At 24.6% G+C, this 10,535-nt stretch overlaps 8 protein-coding genes across 8 annotated transcripts in view, besides 19 other annotated features; 5 read left to right on the forward strand and 3 right to left on the reverse strand.

The window, feature by feature from the left end:
* Nucleotides 1-25: 25 nt before the first annotated feature.
* Nucleotides 26-97: a sequence feature (AT_rich).
* Nucleotides 98-167: 70 nt separating this feature from the next.
* Nucleotides 168-231: a sequence feature (AT_rich).
* A 160-nt stretch (nt 232-391) lies between these two features.
* Nucleotides 392-462: a sequence feature (AT_rich).
* Nucleotides 463-597: 135 nt separating this feature from the next.
* Nucleotides 598-792: a sequence feature (AT_rich).
* Nucleotides 793-804: 12 nt separating this feature from the next.
* Nucleotides 805-896: a sequence feature (AT_rich).
* Nucleotides 897-923: 27 nt separating this feature from the next.
* Nucleotides 924-953: a sequence feature (AT_rich).
* A 263-nt stretch (nt 954-1,216) lies between these two features.
* Nucleotides 1,217-1,263: a sequence feature (AT_rich).
* Nucleotides 1,264-1,279: 16 nt separating this feature from the next.
* Nucleotides 1,280-1,336: a microsatellite.
* A 278-nt stretch (nt 1,337-1,614) lies between these two features.
* Nucleotides 1,615-1,650: a sequence feature (AT_rich).
* A 458-nt stretch (nt 1,651-2,108) lies between these two features.
* EDI_193900 (uncharacterized protein) lies at nt 2,109-2,681 on the forward strand (the record flags this gene model as incomplete). The annotated part of the gene is made up of 1 exon (XM_001735237.1): nt 2,109-2,681. One exon carries the CDS (start codon nt 2,109-2,111, stop codon nt 2,679-2,681), a length of 573 nt encoding a protein of 190 aa, XP_001735289.1.
* A 7-nt stretch (nt 2,682-2,688) lies between these two features.
* Nucleotides 2,689-2,799: a microsatellite.
* Nucleotides 2,800-2,802: 3 nt separating this feature from the next.
* Nucleotides 2,803-2,935: a sequence feature (AT_rich).
* Nucleotides 2,936-2,986: 51 nt separating this feature from the next.
* On the reverse strand, nt 2,987-3,865 carry EDI_193910 (M-phase inducer phosphatase, putative; the record flags this gene model as incomplete). Its single annotated transcript, XM_001735238.1, has 1 exon — nt 2,987-3,865. One exon carries the CDS (start codon nt 3,863-3,865, stop codon nt 2,987-2,989), a length of 879 nt encoding a protein of 292 aa, XP_001735290.1.
* A 363-nt stretch (nt 3,866-4,228) lies between these two features.
* Nucleotides 4,229-4,250: a sequence feature (AT_rich).
* A 295-nt stretch (nt 4,251-4,545) lies between these two features.
* Nucleotides 4,546-4,643: a microsatellite.
* Nucleotides 4,644-4,645: 2 nt separating this feature from the next.
* On the forward strand, nt 4,646-5,938 carry EDI_193920 (uncharacterized protein; the record flags this gene model as incomplete). The annotated part of the gene is made up of 1 exon (XM_001735239.1): nt 4,646-5,938. The coding sequence occupies one exon, from the start codon at nt 4,646-4,648 to the stop codon at nt 5,936-5,938; it is 1,293 nt and encodes a 430-aa protein (XP_001735291.1).
* A 57-nt stretch (nt 5,939-5,995) lies between these two features.
* Nucleotides 5,996-6,035: a sequence feature (AT_rich).
* A 63-nt stretch (nt 6,036-6,098) lies between these two features.
* Nucleotides 6,099-6,539, reverse strand: EDI_193930 (uncharacterized protein; the record flags this gene model as incomplete). The annotated part of the gene is made up of 1 exon (XM_001735240.1): nt 6,099-6,539. The coding sequence occupies one exon, from the start codon at nt 6,537-6,539 to the stop codon at nt 6,099-6,101; it is 441 nt and encodes a 146-aa protein (XP_001735292.1).
* Nucleotides 6,125-6,198: a microsatellite.
* A 34-nt stretch (nt 6,540-6,573) lies between the features above and the next one.
* Nucleotides 6,574-6,646: a sequence feature (AT_rich).
* A 189-nt stretch (nt 6,647-6,835) lies between these two features.
* Nucleotides 6,836-6,870: a sequence feature (AT_rich).
* A 734-nt stretch (nt 6,871-7,604) lies between these two features.
* EDI_193940 (uncharacterized protein) lies at nt 7,605-8,207 on the forward strand (the record flags this gene model as incomplete). The annotated part of the gene is made up of 1 exon (XM_001735241.1): nt 7,605-8,207. The coding sequence occupies one exon, from the start codon at nt 7,605-7,607 to the stop codon at nt 8,205-8,207; it is 603 nt and encodes a 200-aa protein (XP_001735293.1).
* A 70-nt stretch (nt 8,208-8,277) lies between these two features.
* Nucleotides 8,278-9,309, reverse strand: EDI_193950 (uncharacterized protein; the record flags this gene model as incomplete). The annotated part of the gene is made up of 1 exon (XM_001735242.1): nt 8,278-9,309. The coding sequence occupies one exon, from the start codon at nt 9,307-9,309 to the stop codon at nt 8,278-8,280; it is 1,032 nt and encodes a 343-aa protein (XP_001735294.1).
* A 6-nt stretch (nt 9,310-9,315) lies between these two features.
* Nucleotides 9,316-9,337: a sequence feature (AT_rich).
* A 173-nt stretch (nt 9,338-9,510) lies between these two features.
* Nucleotides 9,511-9,542: a sequence feature (AT_rich).
* A 461-nt stretch (nt 9,543-10,003) lies between these two features.
* Nucleotides 10,004-10,354, forward strand: EDI_193960 (ras, putative; the record flags this gene model as incomplete). Its single annotated transcript, XM_001735243.1, has 1 exon — nt 10,004-10,354. The coding sequence occupies one exon, from the start codon at nt 10,004-10,006 to the stop codon at nt 10,352-10,354; it is 351 nt and encodes a 116-aa protein (XP_001735295.1).
* Nucleotides 10,355-10,499: 145 nt separating this feature from the next.
* EDI_193970 (uncharacterized protein) overlaps nt 10,500-10,535 on the forward strand; it is a gene marked incomplete at both ends in the record, with an annotated part of 1,770 nt that continues 1,734 nt past the window's right edge. Inside the window, one exon of the mRNA XM_001735244.1 lies at nt 10,500-10,503. Within this exon, the coding sequence (XP_001735296.1) occupies nt 10,500-10,503 (4 nt within the window). The remainder of the gene's footprint in view (nt 10,504-10,535) is intronic.

The following is a 10,535-nucleotide window of genomic DNA, read 5'->3' on the forward strand; positions in this document are numbered from 1 at the left end:
ATGCTCATTTCTTATTATTAAGATCAATTTATTAATTATATCATATTTATCATTAGTTTAATCTAAATATATAATCTAAACAATAATAATAATATAACTTAGTTGTAAGTAGTGAGATTTAATGAAGGTGTTATGATGAATAAATGTTAAGACCATCATTAGTTTTCATTATATAAATGAAATTTATATTATTTGAGTCTTAATTTTTTTTGTATAATTTTTCAATAAAATCAACTCAGTATACCTTTTATTAAAAAGGTTCCATAGTTTTTTGATATTTGTTATTATTTATTTTAATAGCATCATTAACTCAATGCCTATTATGTATTACTATTCATGTTCAAATAGTATTATTTTCATTAAATTGTTATGTTCTTAATACTTTTTGTAGTTTTAAATATAATTTATTGTGTTTTCTATCTTTTTAATACATTTTTATATTAATTTCTTTTATTTATAATTGTTGTTGTAATGGATCAATTTATGACTCTTAACTCAAAAAGTTTTTATATTAATTTCCTATCAAATAATCTTTTTTTCTAAATAATTCAACAATTCCTATTTACATCATTTTTAACTCATCCATATCAATGTTTCATTAAATAATTCAATTTAAGTGTTTATTTAATAATTCAATAATATTTATGAAAAAGTATATTTTTTGATTTATTCTATATTTATTTTTAGTTTATAAAAATAGAATGATAAAAAAGAAATGATAATTAATTAAATTATTTTTATTTCATATTAATTTCTTGTGATTATCATATTATTATTAATTGTATATTAATAGACTGTGACGAGAATAATATATGAATTTATTATTATTAAATTGTTAATTCTTTACTTATAACTATTTTATTTTTTTGAATTTGATTTATTAAATGTTTAAATAAGATGAATAATAATACAAAGGATAGCAGTAAATAAAATAATGTTATATTTTATTTAATGAAACAATAGTACTAAATTCAAGTATTAATAACTACACTTTAACAAAAAAATAAAGAAGAATAAAAATGATATATTCACTTAATAATCATTATATAGAAATTACTCCATTGTTAACAATAAAGTTGAACAAAGAATATGTGAATATTTAATGAATTGTATTTTATATTTCAACTAATTATAATCAGATTAATAATAAGAGAAATATTCTTTATATTTAGAGTATAGTTTTAATAAATTTGGTCTCAATTCAAATGAGCAAAACTATTTTTAATTGTTTATAATAAATTGTTATATAAAATAAGTATTATTCTAATCAAATTAACATAAAACAAAAAAAGAAATAAGAGTAGCAAAAAAAAAAATAAAACAAGAAACAATAAAATTTAATTTGAATTAAAAAATTTCACAAAGTATTTTTAACTACTTAAATCTGTTTTTAAAAGAATTAAATATTATTCACTTCCAACTTTTTGTTTATAGTCACTGTTTAGTGAGTTAAATTCAATATTTTTATACCCTCTATTGTACCATTATTATTTTTGTTGTGTAGTCATTTGTTTATCTTTTTTTCTCTTAGTCATATCGTTGGTTATATTTCACCACAAATCAAGTACGCCTTGTTATTGTACTGAGTCATTTATTTACCTTTGGACAACGTTGATAATAAAATAATTCAATAAAAAGAAATAAAAAAATGAGAGGTGATGGTACGAATTAACTCCTTCTCATGAAACTAACACTAAAACGAAATTATTTAATGTATAAGAGTAAGAATAAGAACACTTCCAGATAAAACAAATAAATTAAGATTGGAACAGACAAATGGTATATTAAAAATTAATAACCAAAAAGAGAAGAAAAGAAAACTAAAATTAAATTAATTTAAGAAAAGAGTAAAATTGAAGAAGTGATAAAAAAAATATTTGGAATAATAGAGACAAAAACTAAGAAGTCGGGAAAACCAAATGAGAAAAAAAACTAAATGATAGGAAAAAGTCACTTAAGATATAAAAATATAAGGAGTAAAAAAAGTTGAGGTGAAGATGTTGTTCATCGAATTAAAAAGAAGGGATATAAACTAAAAATCTTAAAAAAGTCTGATTTTATAAGGTCTATTTAAAACCTATCTTTAAAATATCAAAAATTAATTTCAGATGGAACAACACACTGCAAAACCTCCTCCTACCTCAACTTTTTTTAAACAAACACGAAATTATCAAGTTAGTCAACAAGCAGTTCTTCTTGCGTTAATCAATCGTCACTTTTCATTGTCTCTTTCTGCACCAAAGAAGAAATCAGTTGTTGCTCAACAGATGATTACTGTTAATTATCTGAGACGGGGAAGTGATACTGTCGCGGTTGATGAATTTATTCATAGGAGGTTAGCTGAAATTCAGCAGTATGATATCTCACAAGGAGTTGCACCAAAAACTGCTGCTCGAAGATGTGAAAATAACAGAATTGCCGAAGTTAATCATTTGCTCATTGACATTTTACGAGAATTTGGATATTCTTTCTCAACTAAAGTTACTGATGGAAAGAATGGTACTATTAAAACTGAATCGGTTTATTCTATTTTGTATAAAGGAACGACTCTTTTTACTCGTTCAACAATCCAATCATCTGGATTGGCTATTAATAAGTATTTGAACGATCTTCTCTTTGAAACCCAGACTACTTTAGTTTCAAAGAACAATTGTATTCTTCACCATATGTTACCAGAATAGCATGTGGTTTTTTTTTAAATTCACTTTTGTTTTTCCACTTCATTTTATTTATTTTTTTTAGGAAACAATTTGATTTTTTGTTTTCATTCGCTTTTTCTATTTTTTTTTATTTTTTTTTATCTATTAATAGAAATTTAAAAATTTTAAAAAAATTAAATAAGTTAAAATTAAATTTTGACGTTTTAATTTTAAAAAACTAAAAAATGAATAATTTAGATTTTTAGTTAAATAAAAAAAAAGAAATACAAATTATTGAATTTCTTTTTGAAAGTAATTGAAATGATTGTTGAATAAAAAATGTTCAATCACTGAGAATGAGAAAGATGAGAAAACCCATCCAATAAAGGATTAGTAGAGATAGAATATTTCCTAAAATATTTTACATAACAAGATTGTTCATATGCATATCGAGGATCATCCATTTTTATATATTCTCCAAAACATAATTCATTATTTCTTTTATAAAAACTTTTAAATCCTCCTTCTAAGACGTAAATCTCAGGGAATAACCAATTAAAGCTATAAGATTCAACCATAAGATTCCAATCTAATTCTCTAATTTTTTTTGCAATAAGTGGTCCTCTTTTTTGAGAAAATTCACAGTAAATAATAAGAACAGGTTTAATATTATTATGTATTTCTTCTAATGGTTGTAACTGTTGAAAAATATCATTATCACTCCATATATTAATGGAATTAATAATATGACCTGCGTTGTATTCATATGGATATCTTGAGTCAATAGTAATAACTCTTTTTGATTTAGAGTTAATTAAATTCTTATATTGTTCAATTGATATTAAACTAATTTGTTTAATTTTTGGGTTTTTTGGATATAATTGATCACATTCAGCTGCAACCCTTTTTGTGAATTCTAAAGAGATACTTGATCTCATGGGTTCGGTACTTCTTCTTTTAAGTCTTCCTATATGAGAACTAGAATGTCTAGTAAAAAGACGTGGAGATTCATTTAATGGACATGAAGTAACAGTAAGTGGTGAAGTTGGTGTTTCATTTAAAATGTTTGGAGAACCAGAACATGAAAAAGTGTTCATTGGATAAAGTTCAAGAGAACTAGTTAAATTTGGTGTTAGTTGTAGAGTAAGTGGTGATGGTGGATTAATATGATTTATTGAACTGGTAGAAGAAAGTGGAGTAGTAGGACTTAAACGTGCCAGTTTCATAGATCTTCGCATCCAAAAAATTAAATTAGAAAATATGAGATTTTGGCAAAACTTAAAGCAAGAAATAGTATTAATAATAAAAACACTATATGATTATGCCATGTTGTTTTATGTATTTATCCTAAAAAAAGAATAAAATTTATAGAAAATTATCAGATGTTTTAAGAATAAATTCACCTTCAATTTCTTTCATTTTGTTTGTTGAGAATCCTAGTGTTGTTCTTAAAAATAATTTGATTTTTTGATTTATTGGCTGAATTTGAATTAGTTATTCTCTCCCTTCATTGATTGGCTGTCTGGTATTCTTATTAAAAGACTTAATTTTTTTAATGTAAACAGTGAAAGTTTTTTATGTGATGATTCTTTTTTATAATTTTTATATTTTGAAAGAAAATACTCTAAACTACAGTTTTTTGTTTTTTTAAAAATTCTTTTGTATTGTTGTTACTATTCTTACCAATCCATGAAAACTTTATTATTGCTACTCAGTTTAATACTTTTTATTTCCTTTTCTAAAATGTGAGCTTTTTGTGTTCAAAGAAAAAATTACTTTTAGGATTACTTTCGTTCAATTTATTAAAAATTCATTCTTTATTTTTCCTAAAAATAGCCTAAAAAATTCATAACAGAACTTCCGTTTAATTATTGCTATATATAACACAAATAGAATAATCAATTGAAAAAAGAAGGAAAAGTTTAATGAAGAGAAAAGAAAAAGGAAGAAAAAAATAAGAATGAATACAATATCAAAGGAACTGTTAAAGAAAAGAAAAAGAAATTATGGAGATTGCTCCTTTAAAATGCACCATTTGTCAACAACCAATACGCCTTCATCAACAATTAATTTATACCCTTCCCTCTTCTATTACTAGTGCTATTGCTTCACCTCCAAAAGACTGTATTACAACACCAAAGAAAAATGATAGATCAATCAGAATTTCATCATATTTATCGCCACCTTCTTATCATTCATCTTCTTTCCTCAACAGTTCTTTGTCACCTACAACTTTATTTCATAAATCTGTAAGTTCACTCCAAACAAGTCCACCGTCTGACCCAAGAAGAATAGATGAACGACCAGCACTAACACGATCTACGTCATTTCTTCATGCATCATATTGGAAAGAAAAAGAAGTCGATAAACCTATTATTACTGATATTTCACAATCACCAGATTTTGTCAAATGGCAGGAAACGTGGAGACATGTATTAGGAATTAATGTTCCTTGGTGTATTGATTGTTGGCAACGAGTGTATAAAGAAACAAGTGAAGAATTTTATCAAACAGGAGAAGAGATTGTTATTGAACGATTAAATTTAAATGAACTTCGAACAGCACAAGATTTAAATAAACAAATTGAACAAGAGTTAGAAAGAGTAAATTCTCTTCAACAAGAACTAGAAGAATTAACTCAAGAAAATGAATGTCTTCAAGCAGTTACAAAACTAATTGAAAAAGATGAAGAACAATTCATTAGATTATTGAATCGACATTATGAATTAGTTAATCAAACAGTATTTACTGGATGTGCTAGTATTCACCAAATAGAGAAAAAAGTATGGACAGAATTATCAAAGAAATTAAATAAATTACAATCAAAAACAGTTTGGAATAGTTTATTTAAAGTTGAATGGATGAATGAAGGAGTATCATTAGATGGAATTGATATTATTTCATCAATTAAAACAAAAAATTATATTTCAGTCCAAACTGCATTTGGAACATTAATGCATATGATCAAAATTCTTTCACAATATTCAAATATATTCTTACAAAAGACGTGTATTGATGGATTTGGATATGGTAAGATGTCAGTATCCCACAAAGATTTCACTAATGTAAATAGATCAAAATTTAAAAATGGACTTCGCACAATATTAACTGCATTTAATGAAATAACAACTTTTTTAGAGGAAACTACATTATTTGAACTTCCATATAAAATATCAAATTGTGAATTTATACAAAGAATTTCATTTATTGATGTATCTAATCTTAATAATTGGTCAATAGCATTAAAATATTTTATTATTGATATTAGTGTTACTTCAAATATGATCTTTTCCAAATAGTTTTTATCTCTTCTCATTTATATAATATTCACAAAAAAAAAACAAATCATAGTTAACTTATTTATTTGTTATATTATTATTTATATATTAAAAATAACCTAGTTTGTTTTATTCTTCTTCAATACAATCAATCAAATTTATTGAATATACATTCATTACCTTAATCTTCTGAATGTCTTTCTTCACTCATATCTTCTTGATCATAATCTTCAAATTTATTTGCATCATAATCATCATCACCTTCTTCGTCATCTTCATCAAATACTTCTCCTAAATCTTCTTCAGCAATTAATTTCTTTGTCTCTTTTTTGTCAATAAGATTAACCTTATTTGACATTGAAGGTGTTTGAATTTGGAATCGTTTTGGTGGATGGTTGATTGCATCTCCTTGTAATTCTTCAGGAAGAAGGTTTTGTGGGATACGGATAAATTGTTTAAATAATTCAGAGTCATGAGGAACATTAGTACCATGTAAAGGTTTATCTTCATCAAGATAAAATGGAAGAGTTTCCCATAGTTGATTTAATTCAATACCAATATTTTGTGCATCTGCAAGTAACTCTTCATCGGTGATAAATAAACGTTCATCTATCTTGTTCATTCTTCGTGTTTGTGATTTATATCAGATTTTTGAGTTTTTAATTTTATGTTTTTCTTTTTTTTTAAATAACATAATAATTATATAACAAAAATAAAATTATTTAAATTCTTTGAAGTTTAAAAAACAACGAAAACAAATTCATAGATTAATGAATAATCTACTTATTGATACATGATGTCATTATAACTGTTTTAAATGTATTTATTGAGTTTTATATAGTTTGTTTTAATTCAATAAGAAGAAGTAGTGATATTTAAGAAATTTGATCAACTATTTCTTTATTTCCATAACAAATCAATTTAATAATAATATTTACTATTAATGTATTATAGTTAGAATACATTGAAAGAATAAAATAATTTTGTATTCTTATTGAATAAGTGTTCTATTTTTATTAAGGTGGAATCTTCTAAGTTAAAGAAGGTTACAAAGAAAAATACAAAACTTGAAATAACAAGACTTCCATGATAAATTACAGTGTTATATTCCAAAAGGAAAATATCGGGGAAAAGAATGAGATAGTTCGAAAATGACTTCCAGTTTGTAATCATTTTATTTTAAAGAAAAAAGAAACTAAAACCAATAACTCGAAAATAGAAAAAGCATCTCATATTTAAACGAACTTTCTATTAGTTATTTTACTTCTTTTTATTATGCAAGTAATCAAACCTATTGTTATATTCAAATGTGATATTTCTTTATTAAATTCATCAACAAGTTCTACAAATGAACAAAGTCCAAATTCATTACAAACTATGAGTCAATGTAATGAATCTCCACTTTCACCAATATTTCCTCAACGTGTATTTTCTCCTCTTCCTAATGACGCATCAATAATTGATGATGATGATGACAATACATTTGACTATGAATTAAATACTTGCATAAAACAAAGTCCTGTATATCAAGACTCATTCTTTGAATTCGAATTCTAAATGCTTTCTGTACCATTTTACAATTTATATCTCCACTTCATTCATTCTATATTTTTTATTTTTGTTTTGTTTCATATTTTTTTTAAAAGAAAAATGTGAACATAAATTGTTTTATCATTCCAAGATAATTATGAGTACCACTTATCAATTTAACAAACTCATCGCTGACATCAATCTCATTATAGACCCTTCAATAAGAAAAATTCTTTTAGAAATTGTTCGTATTATTAACCAGCTTGTTAATGTCTCGACAAACCAAATAACAGAACAAATCAACTTTAATTATTCCAATAATGATTTAGAAAAAGGAATTTTAAAAATGGAAGAATGGAATAATTGTAAAGCAACAGTTATTTATGACACTGAGATAAGTCAATGTAATATAAAAGAAGTATTAAGAAAAGAGAATAAATGGGGAATTATTTGTGTTGATGAAAAAGAAAGGATATTTGGTTGTTCAAAATATTTATCTAATCAATGTTTATGGGTAAATAATTCAATTGGTACTTATGAACGCTTACAACCAATTAATAATGAAGAATATATGATTTCTATTTGTAATAATGAACAAATGATTTTAAGTATTGGAACTGGACGTTGTAAATTAGTTATTGGAAAAGAAGGAACAAAAAACAGTTATTCCTACTTTTTGAACTTTCTTTTTCCAAACTCGTTCTTTACTGATATGCAGAAATTTATTGTTAAAAGAATTGTAGTTATAAAGTTAAATTGAATTATTTGTATTATGGATTAGATTATTCAATAATACATAAAATAAAACATATCATTTAAGTTAAAGTCAATTATGAAAAACAAAGAATATACACATTATTATTTAAACAGATAACAACTCTGTTAACTCTAAAACCAAGAATAGAGACTACATCTTGTTCATTAAATTCAATAAATGATATTCTTTTTTGTTCTTGACAATTATGTATTTCTAAAATATTCCTGAATTTGGAATAAATGATAAATTTCTTCTCATCTATCCAACACATCTGTGCCTCTCTCATTGCAGGGATAGTCTTTACAATAAATCTATTGATAGAATCAAAAACAAGAATTCTACCAAATGAATCAGATAATAAAACATATTTCTCATTAAATGGATTGGTACAAAAATGTTCAATATTTCGTGTGTCTGGAAGAGCTGAAATAAATTCATTTTTATTTAAACTTTCTAATGATCTATAAACAATTGGATAATATTTTCCATAAACTGCAATAACATTATCTCCATAATATGGCTTTCTTAATATTTTACATACTTCCTCTCTTCTAAATGCATTTTTACAATGAATTAATTGAAGTCCAATAATGTCATGTTTAAAATCAATTTCTGTGTATTCAAAATCTTTGTTATTAATAATACTTTCTTTAATATTGGTAAGGCTTGTCTTGACAAGTACATGTGGTTGTGCTTGAATAAAAACATCATTCTTAATAATTGTTATTTCTCCTGCACCATCAATAGAAGGTACTTGGATTTTATATGACATATGTCCATTAACAATAATGATCATCCCTTGTATAATTGATAATATATATAGTGTATTATCATACCAACACAATTGATGATTATTTGAATCACACTCACATTGAATTTTACATATTAAACAACAACTTGAAAACGCTCCAGATTTAATCTCATCAAATCTTCCAGATTCCGGGATTTTTGTTCCTTCTTCTATTCGATCTTCACAACTGATTTCATATACCTCATGTGGTCGTGCATCGTTTAATATATAAATCCTATTGTAATCATCACTGATACAATATGATAAGATTTTTCCTTTTCCATAATTTTCAACTTTTCTTTTGCACACTTCCATCCTCTCTTTATTTAATAAAAATTTATTACAATTATCAGTTCATTTTATTTCTTTCTTTCTTATTGGTAAACTTACATTTAGTTATGAATATTTCTTAAACTATATCTTCTTATTTGACAATACTAACTCATTCAAACACTCATAAAAACCATGACTTTAAATTACATTAAACCATAATTTCCCTTATTGCAGGAATAACACATTTATTTTAATATAAATTTATTAATTAAATACCAGAAAAAAATACTTATCTTTTTACATAAGAAAATGAATAATTGTAACCATTTAATTAAAAAGTGAATACCTATAAAAAAGTTGTGTCTGTTTAAACAAAAGTGTAAATAAGTAGTTGATTAGTCTGAAGTTAAATAAAGTTAAAAGAAGCCAACTAGAAAAGAAATCAACTTTCAGAAACATAGAAACAAAAGAAAATAAAAGTCAACATTAAACACAATTCAAAGAGATGTTAAAACAAAGAATATTGTTTTGACTCTAAACTTATTAATAAATAAATATCAGAGCACATGCCCCTATTCTAATGCTTAGTAGATCTATTTTTCTGAAAATGTAGTTAAAAACACTAAACAAAATTCTAACTTTCTTAATATTCTTTAGTCTAAGGTAAGTTGTATTGTTGTACACTAAAGTAAAATGAGCTAAAAAAGGTAATGCACCTATTTTTTACTGTATACACATGGTCATGAAAAGAACAATCCTTGTATTGAGAAATCAATACATAAAACAGGGAGATGGATTTGTATTGATATATTCTATTACATCAAAAGAATCGTTTGAAGTACTCCAACAAATTTATGAAGACATTTACCAAGTTAGAAAGAAAGAATATAATGAACATATTCCAATAATAATTGTATGTAATAAAAATGATTTAGAAGATGACAGACAAGTAACAAAAGAAGAAGGTATAAATTATGCAGACAGTACCAACTGTCCTTTTATTGAATGCAATACAAAAACACGAGAAGACATTAACAGAATCTTTGAGGTATTAACAATAGATGTGCTTGAACATAAAGATTTATAACAGAAGAAAATGAGGCACACAAAAAACAAAAAGGGTGTTGCGCTGTTTAACCAAATGAAGTCCTTTTAATTTAGTTGTTAAGTTATACGTTACTCAATGTAGTATTTATTTAATACAAATATATAGTTTTTATTGAATAATACGTATGGGTAGTTGTGTTATATATCAGTTATTACAATTA

The sequence above is a fragment of the Entamoeba dispar genome, genomic scaffold (genome assembly GCF_000209125.1).
Source record: "Entamoeba dispar SAW760 scf_1105229458997 genomic scaffold, whole genome shotgun sequence".
Classification (NCBI taxonomy): domain Eukaryota; phylum Evosea; order Mastigamoebida; family Endamoebidae; genus Entamoeba; species Entamoeba dispar.